Source organism: Tuber melanosporum (genome assembly GCF_000151645.1).
Source record: "Tuber melanosporum whole genome shotgun sequence assembly, scaffold_21, strain Mel28".
In the NCBI taxonomy this organism is placed as follows: Eukaryota; Fungi; Ascomycota; class Pezizomycetes; order Pezizales; family Tuberaceae; genus Tuber; species Tuber melanosporum.
Genome location: NW_003298875.1, coordinates 1,026,551 through 1,045,891, shown reverse-complemented (window position 1 = coordinate 1,045,891; position 19,341 = coordinate 1,026,551). Strand labels below are relative to the sequence as shown.

General features: G+C 47.0%; 1 protein-coding gene; it reads right to left on the bottom strand.

Annotated features, from left to right (window-relative positions):
• Positions 1-15,854: 15,854 nt before the first annotated feature.
• Positions 15,855-16,832, bottom strand: GSTUM_00005917001 (uncharacterized protein). XM_002837999.2 has 1 exon: positions 15,855-16,832. Exon 1 carries the CDS (start codon positions 16,798-16,800, stop codon positions 15,901-15,903), a length of 900 nt encoding a protein of 299 aa, XP_002838045.1. The 5' UTR covers positions 16,801-16,832; the 3' UTR covers positions 15,855-15,900.
• Between the last annotated feature and the right edge of the window lie 2,509 nt (positions 16,833-19,341).

Sequence of the window (19,341 nt, the reverse complement as noted above, 5' to 3'; positions counted from 1 at the left end):
TTCAAGGGAGGTGTATAGACTCCAGGCAGGTCGGATCTGAGTAAAGGTATCTTGAATAATAAACTCAATGTCCATTGACAAAGCATCCTTCGTAAATGTATAGTACTATCAAAAGTATATTAGCTAGCCAATTTCGAGTACCACGAGGGGGTTTAGTACTTGGAAGAAGGTCAGAAAGAAGTCCAGCTTCTTTTTCGCACTCCCCTTATCGAAGCACATGCCGCAGACATCAAGCAATGTACAAACTAGCCTAATCCTGAAAAAGTCGTCCGGCATATCTAGTGGACAAATCTTACCCGGTCTGGGAGTACCGCCTTCATGGCCAAAAGTGACGATCCTGTAGAGTGCATCAAAGATCACTGGCGAATCAACGAGCTTGTAGTTATACAATTCCCCAAGGTATTTGACCTGCGCTATCCTCCGCTGGTTGTGCTTGAAGTTATTCTGCTCCAAGCCAAGGGAGATCTGCTCAAGCACCTCATCGATAACGGTGTATGCAAAATCCTGGTGGTATCGCCCGAGTGCCCCAACCAAAATAGCGAGGATATGGACATTATTGTATCTTACCCTCCAGATTTTTGTGAAAACTTTGAATAGAAGTGAAACCACTTCTTTGTCATCCCAGTGGAGTTTCCTTAGCTGTTTCAGGATCTTGACATAATTCCGCTTTGTTAAGTCGAGATAGATAAGCTTTCTGACAAACAACTCCATTACGCTGCGCTCCTTCTGTGCGATGGCCGGTCGCTCGGGAGGATTAACGTAGTAAAACGCATTCTCTATCGCAACGCGTTCCTGGGGCCCAAGATACTGAACACCGTCCTTCTTCCTCTTTAAGGTTTCCAGGAAGGTAGTCATCCGACCACTAGTCTCTGGGCTTCGGAGCAAGTATTTCCCACAGTTTTCGAGGGTGTTACAAAGGACATCAATATCGATTTTGTGGAAGTCCTCTAGGGCTACCCTTAAACAATGAAAGATTATGTGCTGAGGGACGACTCCGAACTTTGTCAGCTCGGAAAGATAACGGACGTTTCTGGAACGAACTTCAGATAGTTCTTTATCTTTACGGCGCTGTAGGGATCGAAATTCCCTATCAAGATACTCAACCATACCCTTTCCTATATCGGGGAGACACTTGTTTAAGGTAGCAATCAATCTCGCATAATAAGGTAGGAGGTCTTGGCGGCCACGGGGAACTTCTTGCAGAACTTTGAGAAGACGATTCCGAGAGGCTTTCGAGTTTAGGAAGCAGAATTCAAAGGCTGCTTGGTCGATGAGATCCCGATTAGTGAGCTCAGGGAGGCGTACAAGTAGGGCGTCCACCTTAGCACCAATCGTCTTATTCGCTATGGTAGTGCTGGTGGATTCATCATTCCCAGCGTTGCTCTCATCTGTGGGTGACGGCGGGTCGGTATCCTTCAGGTCACCGGCGGAATCGTCATCAGCGGCATTGTCCTCCTCGGCAGGCTTCTTCTCCCCGCCAACCTTGACTTCTTCCACTTTTGCCTCACCCTCGGTCTTCTTCTTCTTTCCATCCTCCAAGAGAACCGCTGGAACACCTCTGGTCTTCAAATCAATTAGATCTTCGTAAAACCGCCTCTGATCGTCATCTTCCCAGATGCCAAATCTGTTACCATCTTCTCGTGAAGTAAACATACTGCCACCCTCCCGGATAATACTATCCCCGTTTGCCTCAGCCCCGTCCTTTTCCTCGGGCAGATCTGGCATCTCCACTCCTAGAACATCCGCGACAACCTGAGCGTTGGCAATAAATTTCTCTTGCGTCCTGACCAACTTTTCATAATTTGCCTGACGATCTTCAAATATCTCCCCAGATTTTACATAAGCCTCTGCGTTGCGTGCGGATTGTGCTTGGAGGTGTTTATGCTGCCGGACGATATGGGTCTTAACAGACTCTAAGTAGCGAGCAAGAATGTATTTGAATCGTTGCTGGAGTTCTGAAGAGAGTAATGGAGGATCCGTAGAATCGGGTGGGGGCATCCCATTGACATCGGTGTTCGTTGATTCGCCGTTGGCCGGCTTCTCTGCGGATGTAGCACCATCCTCCTCCACATTCTTCCTCGTTAGGTTCCTCGGCCTAACCCCTAGTATATCGTAAGGGAAATTTTTAACAAAAAGCACGACCAGTGGGAGATTAAGGTGATCTCTATCCCTATTCAGTAAATCCTTCAAAACTTCAAGTGGAAAAGGTTCCAGTTCCGCGTCTCCGTCCTTCTTCTTCGCTGCATCCTTCCCGCTCATGGTACTGGGAGGTTTGGCACCACCACTAGTGCCCTTGGCAGCTATACCATCATCCACACTGACGGCATCCTGCACACTCCGCACAACGCCAACCAGGTACAACTCCACTCCGACTCTCAATAAAACCCTTTGCCTAGCGAACCTCTCCTTCTCCTCCCGCTCCTTCTGCTCAGGGCTCAGCCCCTTCAACGCATCTGGCCTCGGAGTTGCAAGTCCTCTAGCAAGTGTGAAGGTAAACTGTGGCGTGAAATCCTTCTGGAATCTCTGGTGCAAGGCAGACACTACCTCAACCGCCGCTGCGATTTCTGAAGCGGTCTTAGTTTTCAAAAGCCCCTCGTAGACGGCTGCTATGACCTCCGGCAGGTACTTTTCTAACGCAACTGTTTGTATCTCTTTGAGGAGGACTTGGTATGAGTCAAGAGATGAGCGTAGCCGTTTGATAACCCCCGTGTTCTTTTTCAGGGTCGAGTCGAGCGATGCTGCAGTCTTGAAGACGTCTGTATGTACAATTGGTCAGTTTTGGGGAGGGAGGAGCAAAGAAAATTGCACATGAGGTATCGATACCTTTCCGCTCATCCCAAGCGAGTTTGTTGAGCTCTCGTAGCTCACCTACACGGGACTAGTAGTTAGCTAGAGTGTTTCTCCGTTTGAGTGTTTTCACTCGAGCGTTTCTAACTCACGCTTTCGAGCACGGTTCATGATCGTGCTGGAATGTCGAGTTGAACTTCCAGGTCCGGTCGTGAGTGATGAGGTCGCAATCCGCTCAGACCCTGTCTATTGACCGTGCCCACCCAAAATATTTTTTTTCTAACCTCGACGAATAGAATTCCACGGTGTACCCCCGGGCGATTTTAATTTCCCGAGAAGAAAAATCAATCGCTCTTAGGTGTTAGTTAGGGAGGCTGATAGGGTTTGTCGGTTTAGCGGGTGGATTTGTGGAGTGTGTTCTGTCACTTCTGTGTTCGTATTTTCGAGGAGGGGATGATGGTTGCCACTCTGACGAAGAGGTGGCTAGTTTTATAGTTTGGTGGCGGCTCAGACGCCACTTGGCGGATAGGAGGGCTTCGACTCGGGAGGGCGCCTGGCAATGACACGAGTATGATACCATGGGATGTGGAGAACAAATGAAAGGCCTTACAATAGTATGGTAATGGGAAAACCCGTAAGTTTATGTTGTCTCCCCTCGCTTCAGTTGTGTTTTTGCTATCGTACAGCTGAGGATCTATGGCTTCGGACGTCCGATTTGGTAGCGGCACGATTAATGTGGGTTTTTCAGCTGGTTTACCATACGGTTCCCTTCGGATTGTTAACTGGTCCAGTATGATACAAGCGCAGCCTTGCCCTGCCTTGTCCACCACGGCCCGGGGCCTACCTGCGTGGTTATGAACAGTGTCCTGGTGCCGTGCAAGCAGAACCTGACGCCTGCCAGTGTGCCGGCGCTGGGGTATGGTGTTTTTGTGCAGTGGCCAGTACTGCAGGCCTTGGTTTCTCCGCAGTGATACAAGTACTTGTCATGGCTGGTGGTAGTACGAAACCTCCAGCCAATAATCTCCTCGACTCGACTCTGTGGGGAGAGGCTTCGTTCGAAAGTTCTGATCTGCACTTATTAGCGATTTCCCGCTTTGTGCAACTCCAATACGGTTGCCTTGATATTCTTGTCACACTACTTAGGGACACGATACTGGTAGGTCTGCTAGGTTGATATGGCCAAGACTTGTCAGGCGTTATTATTCCTTTCGATATTTTGCTCATATTTGGGCATCCGATGAGGTGGACGTTGTGGATACGACAAGCCATGTTTAAAAGGATACAGAGCTGTGGGTATTCATGCATCTATGCCAGGCTGTCAGTGTGCCTGCCTGCCATCTGCTACCGTATCTCTACAACCCGACAAAGAGCCCCGCCGTTGTCAGAGGCATCAATGCCGACGCCAACAGAACGAGGGCTTATCACACCTATAACCGGACCGGACATCATACCCGTGCTATGTACGGTACTTCTGCCAGTGGCAGCGGTGGAAGTGTGTTACCGGTTCCCGGTTCTGTGCGATACAATGTTGTGGTTGGACTACTAGTACCGGTAGGGAAGTGCAGTAAGTTTTGATGCAGCGGCCGGTTCGAGGTGCGCTTTCTTCATAAGAAAGGAGGTTTTTAGCGCTTGTTTTTCGAACTAGTACAAGTACTTGGGTGATTGTGGCCTGGAAGGTATGCCTTGGTTGGCAACTTGAAAGTCGGTTCCGTAGTTGAGAGATGCGGCGCTTGGTTTGTCGGTGCATCGGGAACTTTGAACCCTCCCTCCTGTATCATACCGGTACGATACCTTGCTGCACTCTCCTCCCAGGGATAACTACCCCCATCTCTTGGTAAAAGTGGGATCAGAGGTAAGGGCAGCCGAGCCAACCAGAGGACAAGAGGACCCCCCAAATCGCCACATTTTAAGCAAATACCGGTGGGCAAAGGTAATTGGTCAAGCCCCACGACTGTGGGCGGATCCGACCCTCAGAACTACTACAAGTAAAAGATACCGTCCACCTTGGCATAATTTGGTGTCGTAAGAGCTACTCGAGTAGGATATTTGAGAATCTCGTTAGGACGTTAGAGTTTGCCTCTCCTAGTAAGGTCTGTTGCGTTTTTCTTTTGTACTCGTCCCAACTGTGGACTGAAGGATATTCTCGCATGTTTTTCTCGAAATTCCGGACGTCCTGGCGTCATTCTCAATTACCGGTAATCATATTTCGGCTCTTACGGTGTCATAACACAGCGCGAATGGCCCCACCTCGGGCTCGGCAAACCTCAGACCTGTTTGTAACACTTTGCCTTCTGTGCGTGGGGGGCGGGGCAGAGGGATATGAACGCCGAGTGATGTATTATGAAACCAACACATGCTCAGCATGACATGGGTGCAACCGCACTCGTAATGCTCTCGTATCCTTCATTGTACCCCGAGAAAAATACCTACCGTATTATGATAACGAACCAACCAGAGCCTGCTAAGTTAGATGGCTCTTTTCGGATTTCTCGAGGGATTTTTAAAACTCTTGCCGCATTTTGTCTCTTACTGAGTACTTGAAAGGGTACCGGTATGGGAGCTTTGCGGATGCGGGTGTATAAGTATACTGCGAGAAGGAGCTGTTTTGGTGGGGACGCACAGAGGGGAGCCTTGCTGTTATGCAGACTATGGCGTGTAAAAAAGTGTTGTAATCCGAGTGTGCCTGTATCATGCCTGTACCATGCCCGTATCCTCATACTTTTTTTTAAACGCCCCGCCGAAAGATACCTTATATACACAATCCCTCCCTTCGCATTTCCTTTCCCGCGCTGACCCGCTGCGATTCCCGAAAGCGAGACTCGATATGTAAAAAAGTAAAATGAAATAAGCAAACAAATAAAGCAAACTCCGTAAAGTAATGCAGTGCGAATCCCCCTCTTCTAACCTACCGGTATGCATTTTCGCCCTTGTAAAGTGCCGTGGCCATCCTCTCATCGAGACCGCCCAAATACCCCAACAAACGCCAACATGATAACCCCGCCAAACAGTACCGCAAAAATGATCAGTGATAAAGTTCTCCTGTCCATGGCCTTCCAGAACCGCCGGGGCTTTTCCTGCGCAGCTTCAACGTCGGGGGAGGTGATGATCCAATATGAGTCGGTGACGTGACCCTTCTCCTCGTCTTGCGTTGGTTTTCGCAAGACGGGGAGGAGGTGCAATCTCATAGGCGGTCGACGCTCAGCTATTAGGTCTCTTAGCCGTCTGGAGAATCGCGGGGGGTGGAAGTGTGGGAGCTTGGTGTAGTCCTTTGGCAGTTGGCATCGCTTCTTCGTCGTTGGTGGGTGGTGGACATGGCGAAGGTGGTTCGTCATCTCCAGCTTTGGGGTTGTCGGGGTATCTGTGTACGGGGGGAGAGGGTGTCCTTTGCTTTCCGTTTCGATCGGCGGTGGAATCCCCGACTCGGTGCTGCTGCTGCAAGACTTTGGTGGTATCGTGCCGCGATCGGGATCGTAGTGGATGTGCTGTGGAGTTGCGGGCTCTGCTTCCTCTGGCCTGCCCTCTCGAAGGTAATGTTGTGGAGGAGAAGGAGGAAGAGGAAGAGGAGGTTTATCCTTCCTCTCAAAGGATTGGAAGACGTGATCTCTTCGCCGGGAGGGGGAAGGGTAGCCATTGCTGAGACCCGTTGGCAAGTGGTGGCTGTCATTCATTGCCCGGTAATGTCGTTGCTTCACCGACGGTGGCAATCGCAGCGGGAGACCGGGAAATATGAAGGAGAATTCGTCTATTGTTCGAGCTATGGTTTCGAGGGTTGGTGGGCTGATCGGTCTATCCATCTTTATTTTTTTATTTTTCTATTTTTTTTTTTATTCGATCAATATGGTTGGAAAATGGTTATTGCATCATAGGATCTTATTCTTTGGGTTTAAGGAATGAGTGTGGAGTAATGAACCCGTATGAATAATAATAATAATGATAATAATACCCGGACCAGGGGTGAACGTGAGAGGATAAAGTGCAGAAAGAAGGGAAATAAAATAAAATAAAAGAGCACACAGTGCTGAAACGAACAGAATAGGACTACACTTGAAGGCGGAGTGGTGGATCACGGATGCACTGGGGATTAGAAAGAAGAGTGGGAAACAAAAGTTACTTATTGACCGTCACTTCCAGCAACTAGGCAAATTACCTTGCAAACAGCTCTTCATCTAAACGATGGCCATGCCCGCCCAGACTGGGCAATCATGCGACAATTAATGAAGTGAGCGGAAAGCATTGCCGTCCATATCGTACCATGGTTGGCTACGGGATATAAAACGGTGGGATCTCTCGCATTGCTTAATTTAGTCAGACAGCCGTAAATTATGGTACGATGAACAGTGTATTGCGGTAACCGGTACTTGTATTGTACTGTATTGTAATGTAATGGGAGGGGGGGTTCATTCATGGATCCTTACTCGTCTCAACCGTTTGACCAGGGGTGGTTGGTTCAAGGAAAAGCGCCTAGCCGAGTCCAAGAGATTAGCCTTCGTTTCGGAGCCTCAACGCTCCTGGAACTACAGTTAAACCCTGCTGGTATCCTTCGCTGCAGGTCATCCGTGTGGCGGAATTAGAGTTGTTTCATCTATTTTCTTGCTCCGAAAATTCTCCTTCTCGGGACGGGTTTTGACGCCCACGCGAAAAAACAGAGACAGAGGGGGGTTTAAAAATAATAATTTATATTTGGATAAAGATGAATGTCCCGAACATCAGGTTCGTCTAGAAGTCCGGGTCTTCAAATAATATGGCTGCTTTGGGCGTTGTGGAACATGATCGTGGTCGGTACGGTAGTGGGAAGATCCGATCGTTCACGCTCCGAGTTAAGTTAAAGTGGGGGGATACTATACCCATAACAAAGCCCACTCCACGGCAATTGCTCAGGTGGGGACCGAGAGAAAGCTCCTCATACAATATGATAGCCTCTGTGGGTAACAATTTCAGCAGTGTCATATCACCAATCCCTTATCGTAGCAAAACACCCTTTACCATCTCAACATAGCTTGCCCGAGTCTATCCTGGTCTACTTGTAATCGCGCTGCCTATCAGCCTTGCTTGGCACCGCGGGGTACCCCAAAGAGCAATACTGTAGCGCCGCGGTCGGAGGAAAATGAAATAGAAGAATGAAATAAAAGTTATTGCATGCATGCGTCCAGCCGAATGTCTGACCGCATTGAAGGTGGCACGGCAGGTCGACAGAGGGACGGGGCAGTATTGGTGTACTGTACAGTACTGTACAGTACTTGGGTCGGACAGGGCGCTTTGGTGTCCATTTCCCCAATAGCCGAGCTTTCAAATACTATCGAATTTGAAGAGGCACTGGGAGCCTAGCTAATTCTTTTTGAAGCTCTTGAGACGTGGTGTTCCCGTGCTCCATTGGGGTACTGTACAGTACCGGTACGGAAGAGCGCCGTACTTTAAGCGCTGGCTGGTGGTTGGCCTTGAATTCTCGACCCAGGTTTTCTTACTGCCGGAGACGGAGTCCTTCCTGAACGTCTAACCTAGTATACCGGTATATCATAAAACTATCCGGTAACCTATGCCAAGGCTCGTGCCGTGACAGGAAATCGTATCCCTGTGTGTTTAGGACATCGGTCCCACGGAACTTTTTTACGTGTCCACACCCTTATCGTACTCGGGCGGCGAGGGAAACCCGAGACTGGTACTCGGGCGCACTTAATGCGTGTGGAGTACGATATTTGCAGCAGGTTGCCGGTCTTTGTTAAAAGGTTTTTTTTTGGCGCCAGAGCTATGATACAGGGCCTGGGTTTGCCGGAATTTCGTCAGGGTTCTATTGTTTGGGCAGGGAGTCTCTGTAGACATCTGGATATACGAGTAGTCCACCGCGCGCACGACGCTTAACTTAAGGTTTGGCTTTCCCCCCTCCTGATCCACCCTTCGAGTGATTGTGACCTGCACAGTATAGATCTGAGTGGCGAACTAATTATTAACATCTTGGATGGCGGCCTATAGTTCAGAATATGTTTATGAACATTGTACGGATGTTTCATTCGGTATGATTTCATAAAAGGCAGCATTATTAAAGATGCCAAACCGATCTCACCTCGAGTATTGGAGGAGAATACCGGATGGATCTTTCATTAGTCCAAGGACACGACAAAAGAGGTCCTTCTATTACCCACAATCGTTCACTTGCATCTGCCGTATTCATTGTATGATACCTCTTGACTGCAAATTGCCAAAAATGTGTCACACCACCACAGGGCAGCATCCCTAGAGCCAAAGAAGCCCCTCGGATGGATAATGCACTGACCGAATGGGAAAAAAGGATCTCGGTGGCGCGTTAACCGCACCCTCCTTCGGACATTTATTCTGGTTACCTCTCAAAGAGCAAACTAAAACGAGAAGTAGATCTATACATCACAAAATGGCCGCTGTGTTGTCAAGAGGTTTTTCCAGCCCTGAATTAGAGGATGTTGGTGGAATTCTAGGTGCATCATAACTAAGTTTGTGATTTTGCTATGGCTCGAGATAGGGATGGAGAGGAAAGCGATGGATAATATGTTGGGTGGCTCGGTAGCTATATCTCTTGGGCATTCGGATTTTGGGAGGATTGGAGCTCTTATATAACAAAAATAACTTCTAAAACGATAACCTGCAGTGTATGTACCTCTCCCATCGTGTTGGTATAAACATCCTGACACCATTGTGAGTCTCCTCTCGCCATCTCTTGCCCATTTGGCCCCCTCTTTTTGGTAGCGGGTTTGAGTGGGTTCTGAACTACCTTATACAGCCTCCATACGTGCTATCCCATAAGCTGTCGAGACATTCCGGTCCAGTTTAAAATCTGTAACACTAGCCTATTTGAGTAAGGTGTAGTGTCACATGATATAAAACAGAGAAGGCTATTTACAGTGAGATGCGACAAAACATTCATAACATAAGGAAAGATTACACTCCCGACAGCATTTATTTACTGACCGAACCTTCAAACCACTTCCGGTTACTTTTTTCCATCTACATAATACACAGTGAGTATAGGTTGGCTGTTGGTCATAAAAGTGGCTCGGCCGGGGAGGGAAGTTGACGAGTACAGGAAGTTTTGACTGAGCAGAAATGTAGAGTATACGCTCTGAGTCTACTGCAGTCGCCTGGGTCTGGGTATGCCGACTGGCTGATGAGGACTGGGGTGTTTGACTGGGCGTAGGAGACGGGTGAGATTGATTGACCATGGGTGAGAAAGAAGGCAAAAAGCTGTAGTTTTGGCTCAGGGTGGGTGGCTTGGGTGCGGTAGGAGCAGAATCTGAAGAGTGGAGCGGTGGTAATGGCTCAACTATATCCGAGTCTAAGGTCTCCGATAAGCCAATATCGATGAGTCTATTGGCCAGCTGTTCACAGAAGAGGTAGTGTTGACTTCGCACCTTGTTGTGAGGGTAGAGAGTTTTGAGCAGATGATAGGAATTGATGATAGATGTGTCTAAAAGCCAATAGAATAGAGGATACCAATTGCGGGAGGCTCTCTGCTGAGTACAGTAATAGCTACGCAGCTGATCAGCAATGTCCACACTTCCCATATGATAGTTGTAGTCGTTAATAAAGGTGGGAATGGGTAGTGCCTTCCGAGGCTCGTCACTAAAGATTCTTCGTACCATTGCTGCGTTTGTGCTTGTTTTTTTAGGCCGACAGCGAATTCGCTCAACCGTGGTATCTATCTCGTGATAGGTGGTCATAAAAAGAACAGAATTATTATCCTGCCAGACTAAGCAGCATGTATTTTCTACCACTGTGCCACTTAAGTAGCCCCAAGGTAGAACCTTTTTTGCTTCTGATTTCTCAATTTTTAAACAAGGTGGAAAGCCTTGTGCGTCTACTTTTGTGGTATCCGCTGCATCAACTTCAACCTTTAGTAGCTCTTGAAAGAGAGGCACATTAGTAAAGTAATTATCCAGTACTAAATTCCATCTCTTTCTCTCTGGTAAGAGCTTAGCAAGCTGAAAGACACCAGAGGCAGTCGGGGTTAGGTGGTCCAATTTCACCAGTTCAGCAATGCCCTGTGAGACTGAATACCAGAGAAACCCGTATGTGTAGCCATGAGAGCAGAGGGCAAATATCTTATAGCCCTGTTTGATTGGCTTGTTCTTGACCTTTAGAGTATGTAGACTTCGTCCACAGAACTTAACCATCATTTCATCTATCGCCACCTTGGTTCCAGGAAGAAAGTATTGTTGAAACCTCTCCCAGAGTTGGTCTGCCAATGGGCTAAGCTTTTTATACCAGTTTTTTCGATCGAGTTCAATTGTGGGATCTGAAACATGAAAATACTGCTTGATCTGCTGGTATCACGTGAGAGACATGGAATTTTTAGGGACTCTATAGTGGCGGGGTACTGAGAGATAGCGGTGGCGGAGTACAGGATGTAGTGAAGTCTTTCGCCAACCATTCCTTGCTTCCTTGGACCAATGAAGAGCATTAAATGGTTCTCAGTGGAGGCCCATCTTAACTGTCAATCCAAACCAGACCTTCAGCTCACCAGCAGAAGTCGCAAACCATTGCCGGGATCCTTGGCTACTCGTTTTAAAAACCGACTTCCCTTGTGGTCTTGCCTTCTTTACCCCTTGCTGTTCTCCTACTTCCTTCTGCTTCATCTCCGCATACTTATTTGTATTGGCGGCCAGCTCCACAAAAGTTTTATCAGTAAAAAAGAGTGAAAATAAAGTATATGGATCATGCTCGCACTCTACTGGTACCAAGGTGTCACGAACGTGGCTTAGCGAGGAAAGTGTTTTCACGTGATGCATAGTTATGAGTCACAGGTACGTTATTGTTTCACACATATGACTCATTCGGGTCATATGATTTGTTATGTGTGGGATTTGTGATGCTTTCGCACATGGCTCAAATATGAGTCATGGGACGTACATAGGGCAAGTGTGCCTTGCGAGTGTACCTTGTGAGTATGCCTTGCGGGTAAGCCTTATGCATATGATTTATGTTTTGCACATATGACTCGGTCAAGTCATATGACTTGTTTATTGCATTATGATTAGTTTATGAGTTTTTCGCACATGACCTCGCTATGAGGTCATGGGGTTTGAACATGTGACCATGTTGGTCACATGATTAGTTTGTTATGATTTTGTTTCACACATGTGACCACTTTAGGTCACATGACTATGGGCGGAAGAACACTATATAAGGAGGCCGATGCGGCCGAGGAGGATAGGTTCTTCACGCTTTGTTCTAAGTACTTTTCCTACTTATTACTTTAACAAATATAAAACACCTTTACGATCTTTATCTTTACTGTGACGTTATTGTTACGCCAAGGAAGGTTCTCCATGAAGACGAGTTAGAGAAAGCTTACGATAGGCATTCCCGATAGAAGACAAAGGTCTTGTACTATCGGTAACGTAGGCAGAGGCCTAGAGCTATCGTAAGACGAAGGAAGAAAGAGACAGAAACGAGAAGTATCATTCCCCGTCGCCAAGAACTAACTATCCAGGGAGGGATCGTTACACAAGGCCTACTATTGGATTTAGCTTTTACAAATACACTCTATGCAGAAGCAGGATTATACCTCTGAGGAGTGCTCTGGATAAGGGGAGTTGAACAGCTGGAATTGGGGAAGGGAAGGAAGTGACTAGGCATGGGCGCGCTGCTTCAATGGTGACCTTTTTTCTTGTAGAAAAGGAGTAGGAGTTATCGGCAAGCTGGTAGCTTGCTTTTGCTGTATTCGTTGCCTTTTCAAAGGATGAGTTGAACTACTCGCCGAGTCCGCTGCATTGAGTGGAATATCTGCAAGAGCTTTCCGCTTTGGTGGCATTTTGATATTGGCTGCGAGGTTTTCCTGTCCTGGCCGTGTTATTGCTGGATGAGATGAGGTCAAGAAGGTGCTCAAGACTATTCCTCAATAGGCTAGTGTTACAGATTTTAAAATGGACCGGAATGTCTCGACAGCTTATGGGATAAAATCCGTAAGGAAACGCATAGAAAAAGCAAAACCAAGAAACCTAGGAAACAACTAGGAACATGTCACCGACAAAGCAAATTGGCTCCACTCCCGAGTGAGTTCTGGTGATCCCAACAAGGGATATCCCCTGTGGGGTATTTTCCACTTTTGGAAGGAATCTGAATCATTCAGTGAGTATGAAATCCCGGTATGACATCTTTCTCGAATTTGCCTTGCGGGGGGGGGTTTGTATTCACTATAGTACAATGGGGGCGGGGGGGCGACAGTGTCCTGTTTTAATCAAGTCACTTAATGCGGTCATATCATACAATACAAGTAGACAAGCTGATATTGGGGTCTGGGTTGGTTAGATTCGCCTCGCTACGTCTTGCTATCATATCATAGAAACCTCAGACTTAAGGGGGTGCACAGACTTGTGATTTCAAACAGCCTTTTTATGATTTCCAATTGCGACAGGTCAGACAACAGATGTTCGATTATGATTAAAATCACGTTGTTTCTTCCCTAACTTTATTTATTTATCGATAACGGGGTTTGTTAGTCGAGTAAAGCCCTTAACTGAGGGCCTAGATATACTCGAGTATTATAATTTGAAATAACCCTCTACTTTTGGCCATCTAAACTCCCCTGAGTCACCGCGCCGGTTTGCGATGTCACACCCTATCGGTATTGCTCGCCCTCCGCCGTTTTTGCCAATAAAATTCGTCAAATAGACATAGTTGCGGCGACAGTGAAAGGGTAAAGAAAAGGGCGCTTTAAAACCAACCGGTAACAATGGCTGCCTAAATTCCGTAAGTGTAAAAACGAGAAACCTGGATGGTGTTCTCATACTAAATACAAGATATTATCCGTCAGGGTTATTATTCCCACCATCGACAATACATGTGTTAAGCTTTTCATGAAAGCTTTGACAACACTTCCTAATCGATTCCTGTGGAAACCCTCTCCAAACATGAACCAACGTAGCTATTGCCTGCTCGGCTGTTTTCTGGCTGGCACGGGCTGATACTTGGCTTGTTGGTAAGTCCTTTCAGTCGTCGGGATAATAGGACTTCTTATTATCATCCAAGACAACTGAGTTGGATGTACCATACCGTAGAAACTCGAATAACTGAACCGTGTTCTATAAAGTCCAAAGTTCCCTTCTCTCGAAGGCGGGCCAAAAACACAGCAAAAGCACAGCCTCCTTCCCCCAGCCACGCTTTGCCGGTACATCTTGCCAGCAAAAAAGCCCGAGGATGAGCGATACGATTCCATTATAGGAAGTGACAGAGCAAACCGGAGTCGTGGGTAAGTTATCATAGCACCTCCCGTAGCACAAACCCGAACCACATTTCGTGATGATAAGCCCGGGTGGAAATAGACCCCTGTCATGCTTGTAGATAATGAAATGCCCTTCTCTAGGAGGGGGCAAGCAATCTGCCACAGATAGGATATACTTGACTCGGTTTCGTTTTGCGGGGGGGGTGTATTTATTTATTCGCAGATTTTTCGGAATGGAGGAGCGAGTGCGGAGTAATGATGGGGTGACAATGCTGAGCCTATTTTTGAGAGGGAGGGGGCCCTAATTAGGCCTGCGATAGTCTACACTACAAAAGTTGAGTTTTTCTCTCACTTATTCTTGGAATTTCCGGTTGGGAAAAAAATATATCATAGCTGGGGTCCTGTTTGCCAGCCCGCAGATCCCATGGCATTTCTTGAGGGTGGACGAGCTAAAATAAAAATACCATAATATTATTATGATAGTATGTGTGAATGACAGACAATAGGAATAGATTGTCATACTAGGCATCACAGTCATCGAGCGACCACGCATTAATCCCTTCCCACAATGCCAGAAATGATATAAGAATCAGAAGATCTCTCTTGGAAATTGTCTTCTTCACTTGAGTGGGTGGGAGGAAAAATGTAGAGCATTTCCCATCAGAGCTGTATAAGATAACTCATATCAACGGCTGTTATCCTTCCCCCTGCACCGCGGCAAGCACGAGAACTAGTTTTTCGATACCTTGCCGACTGGACTAGTATCTAGAATTTGGGCCCAAACTATTGACGCAAAGCTCAAAAGGACCTCTCCATGTGAATAAGCGTAGAAGAGTCCCACTTGGTCCGTTCCAAGCCGGTATAAATGCGTAAACATTCAAGAGTAATGGACTGGCCCGGGCTAACGTCGCGGGACTTTCAAAAACCCTCTAACCAATAAAGAGGTCATTAACTGGGTGAGATGGCAATGGCAAAGATTTTCCAAGACTGAAGTCATTCAAAGCGCTCAAAAACTCCTGCACGTCCAGCTGATTACGACCGGAGGCGCTTGAGTGACTTGTAGCGAGATACTCGAGTGCATGGGTTAATCGTGAAAATACTGTAGTATTGGCCAAGCTGTCATACAGTACGAGTACCCTTTCTAGTAAGGAAATTATTATACGAAGCGTTTCCTGTGCTTTACAACGACGGGCTTAGCCGCATATTGGAAACAACTGTTTATTAGGAATGTAAATAGCGGTGGTAATTTATACGGAGCATGTTAGTCATGGGTAATTAATTGTGATTTCTGCAAACACTTAACTAGTCTACTATGATAGGCGTTTCCTTCGCTGTGAAAATGTGGTTAAATATTCTACTTTTAAACTCATGTAATGGTTTTGTAGTGTAATGGCTAGCACTCGGGATTTTGACTAGTCGTTGGAAACACCGCTTCTACCAAATTTCCCGCAATCTGGGTTCGATCCCCAGCAAGACCTTGAAGTGCCTTTTTTTTTTTTTTTTTTGGTCGACTCCACGCATCCGCCTTACCTATTATTTTTCGGTCTACGGTTGGGCTGGGGTGAGTTGAAATTCCATATTTGATTTGGGTAGGGACTCCACAAAATCGGCCCTGATCTAATTCGAGTTCGTGGTTCATACTAGAAACAAGCCGGAAAATTATAGAACCTACCCAAACCGCCCAACATTTGCATCTATATGAAACCTTTGTGCGCTGAGCGAAATACGGCACCAAATATCCGTATGACCCTTAAAAAAGAAATTCCCGGTATATATGGTACCTCGCCACAAAATTAAGTGCTACCCATGTGATACGTTGGTACAGTAAAAGAAGTACAATCGCTCGGGCGATTCATATTAAAAAACATCACATGACCCGTACGCCAATATGTTGCATCGTGGACTAGAAATCCTGGTCCTCTTCCTCACGTATCTGCTACCTTGACAAGCTCTTGGATTAGATTCTTCACTGCCTCATGCTCCCCCACATCCCTCGGTGGAAAAATCTTGATTTTTCCACCAGTTCCCCCACCTAAGACAAAGCCCCCACACGCCACCTTAGCAATCGCCAAAGATGTGATGTCCAATGCCATAGCTCCTCGAAGATAATGCTTCAATGCCGCGTAGAATCCCCCCCCAGGAAGTTGCTTCCCGCGGGCACAGAACTCAGCAATATCGTCCCGGGGGATAGTTATGGTGACTGTTTTGAGAGTGGTGGTAGGCGTAGCGAAAGATATCTGTACGTCCTTCGGCGGACTATAGGTATGTGAGAAGTAGAATTCCACCGACCCTTGTAATAGTGACGATGGGAGTGCCAATGGTAGTGGGAGGGTGTCGAATCGTGTGGAGAGGTAGCTAATCAGCGTATCCCGGAGGGATTTGGGTAGGCGTGTTAAAAGTAACGGGAGCTTGGTAAACTCTTGGCTCTCAGCTTCTAACCCAGTAGCTTCTGAAGGCGATGGCAACAATAGAGATGTGTATGACATCTTCTCATACCGCATCTCGATTATTACTCCGGGGCCTGCTTCTTCCACCGCCGCTTCCTCCTCGTCATCTTCGCTAAACGTTTGCCAGCGAGGTAGCGCCTCCCATGTCACGGCTTTTAACTGACCTGCTCGCCCCAGTGCCTCATCTTCGTTGCCGAGCGCAATGCGTACTCCACGAAGGACGTCACCGCGCAGGATTTGTTGAAGGGATCGGGCGTGCGACTTGAAGTCTGATCTCGGAGGGAATTTGTGTAGAGGGGATAGACGGTGGATTGTGTAGGTTACGTTGTAAAGTGGATGTACCGGTGATTTCGAGGATTGTGGTGGATTTCTGCTCATAGTGGTGGTTTTGGAGCTTCTTGATCGATTGTTTGTTTACTCGAGTAGTTTGTGTCAAGAGGGATCTAGAGTGATTGTGGATGGTGTTGAGCGAACTGTATCTTGGCAGTGGAGGATGCCATGCTGACAAGTGCGCAGGCGTTCCGAAATTTGTCCTGAAACAACAACGCTACTAAGAATCGCCAACACAAGTATCGATCTCATCCTACCGTGAGCGTTGGTATCTTCATCCAGATCCCTCCCTCTTAGATATATCCTGCTTTATTCCCTAACCAAAATTTCTATATCCTAATGCCATTTGCCCTAGCCAATTAAAATACGGCATTATATGATACTTTGCCGACAATGAATTTTATCTGCTACAATACAGGTATACGCTTAGAACTTACAGCTACAAAATATCCCAAATGATTGAGTACCTAAAAAATAGCATCCTTATGCAGTAATTTCCCTAACGGCCGCTGTGCACTAAACAACCCATCAATCCAACCTTCTAACCAACCATTTTCGGCGTATGATACCAAAACATCTTAGACCGGGAATCTTTCCTTGAGCCCAAATTAACTCTCCCGAGATACTTGTCACTTATATGCCCTTTAGCCCCCTAGCGGTTTTGTAGTGTAATGGCTAGCACCCGGGATTCTGATTCCCGTAATCTGGGTTCGACTCCCAGCAAGACCTCGCTTTCAACCTCCCTCTTGGGATAACTCTGTGGCGTTCTTTTTTGTCAAATAACAAAGTGCGCTCCCCGGTTTTTATTTTTGGGATGAGTATGATATCTATGTTAGAAAGCGGTAAGCCAGGGAATTTGCTGTAGTTAGGTCAGCAAACACCAGACCTGACTTAGCCAACATAATACCATCGAGGAGATAGAGCAAGTATTCCAAGCTGGCGAAACTGACACTGTGCTGTGCAGAATCGGTTCTTGGACTGTTTACTACTCGACTCTAGACTTCCTGCGTGTTGGAAGTATTCCTTCAACGTGACAGAAGTATGTTTAGATCGGAGCCTCTAGGCTCATTGCTGTCCATAGGCAGTCTTCTATCGGTATAAGTAATGCTGCCTGTGAGACATGTGGCAATAGGAGGACAATGGAAACCAACTCTCTTTACTGCTAATCTGCAACACCCTCTATCTTCCGATGTTCCTCGGTGGCTACGTTCTCTTCGATCTCTCACTTCCCACACCCGACCTCCAGCCTCAGGAAAAAAAGTAGAGCGAGTGAGACAATGTGAAGAGACTGGTGTCGTTCGGAAACAATGAACTGTACGATTAGAGGGAGCCATGGTTATCGAGCAGTAGAGCGGTGGGTTAATACCTGAGCTATGCAGCAAGTCACGATACTACTAGGGATCCTCCGTATTCCCTCCTGGGACGTCTATCTGATCTATTCCGAGATGGTGCCACCTGCTGTATCACAACATTTTATACTAGATTTTAGTGAAACAAAGGAGACAGGAATCCGGATTCCCGATCCCAATTCTTCATGCCGTGGCGTCATATGTTCCATTATGTACCTAAGTTGGTTACTAAGAGGATGGGGGCTCCGGGTCACCCGGTTCTTTGTTCGCAAAAATTGCTTGGCCGAAAAACCCTGGCATGATTTATGGAATGGGGAAATAGAGTACTGGGGTGATATGGGGATAATCTAACACTATCAGATACGGCGGCGGTCGATGGACCGCATTGGCATTTCGAGGTAGATCGATCTAGTACTGTATTGCTATAAGTAAGAGAGCTAACCTACCTAGCTAGAGTAGGTGATTCTACGGTAACGATCTGGTCTGGGAATAAATTTGATATCCTAGCGTCCGGGCTCGTCTCTCTAGAATAGCAACCTCCCCTAGGATGTGTGCCTGATAGGAGGAAAGATGTATTTATTCGATGCGAATATAAGTGCACTTCTTTCAGGCGGCTTAGATAATGTCTACAGTTTTTTTTTTTTTCAAGCCCTTTAAACATCGTATTTTATACTTTCTCGCTATCTGCTATATTATCTAACTTAGGCTGGGAGTAACTAGGGAGCGGTTTGCGGGCTCAACCTTATAAAAACCTCGCAGCAACTCGCTAGAATAGTCGAAGAACTGGTTGTTTAATTGCTTACAAGCGGGAGGGGACCCACCTCACTCGGGGATGGGCCGATGAGATGGGCCGCTTGGGACCCGAGCCATGGTTTGCCGAAAGTCACCTCCCATCACTCGCCCACCTGACAAAACCAGTAGTGCGGGGCGGAGAACGGGTTCTGGGCTTCATACGTACCCTGAAGCGGGGGAAAAGGGGGGCGAGAAACCGAATAAAGATCAAAGAAAACCGGCCTAATTCCTATTCTCGTCCCTGAGCACTCCGCACCATTCATCCCATTCCCAAACGCCGCATATCTAACTCTCCCATTCCACACTATTATATAGAAAAAGGACCCGAGCCAACTGGGCTCGTAGGAGACAATAAACTGGTCCGTGCAGGTCACCTCACATTAGTGTTTGGTGCAAGACGAGTGTCCCCTAATACCCATCCTCGAGGGGCGCCCTGGAGGATTTATAG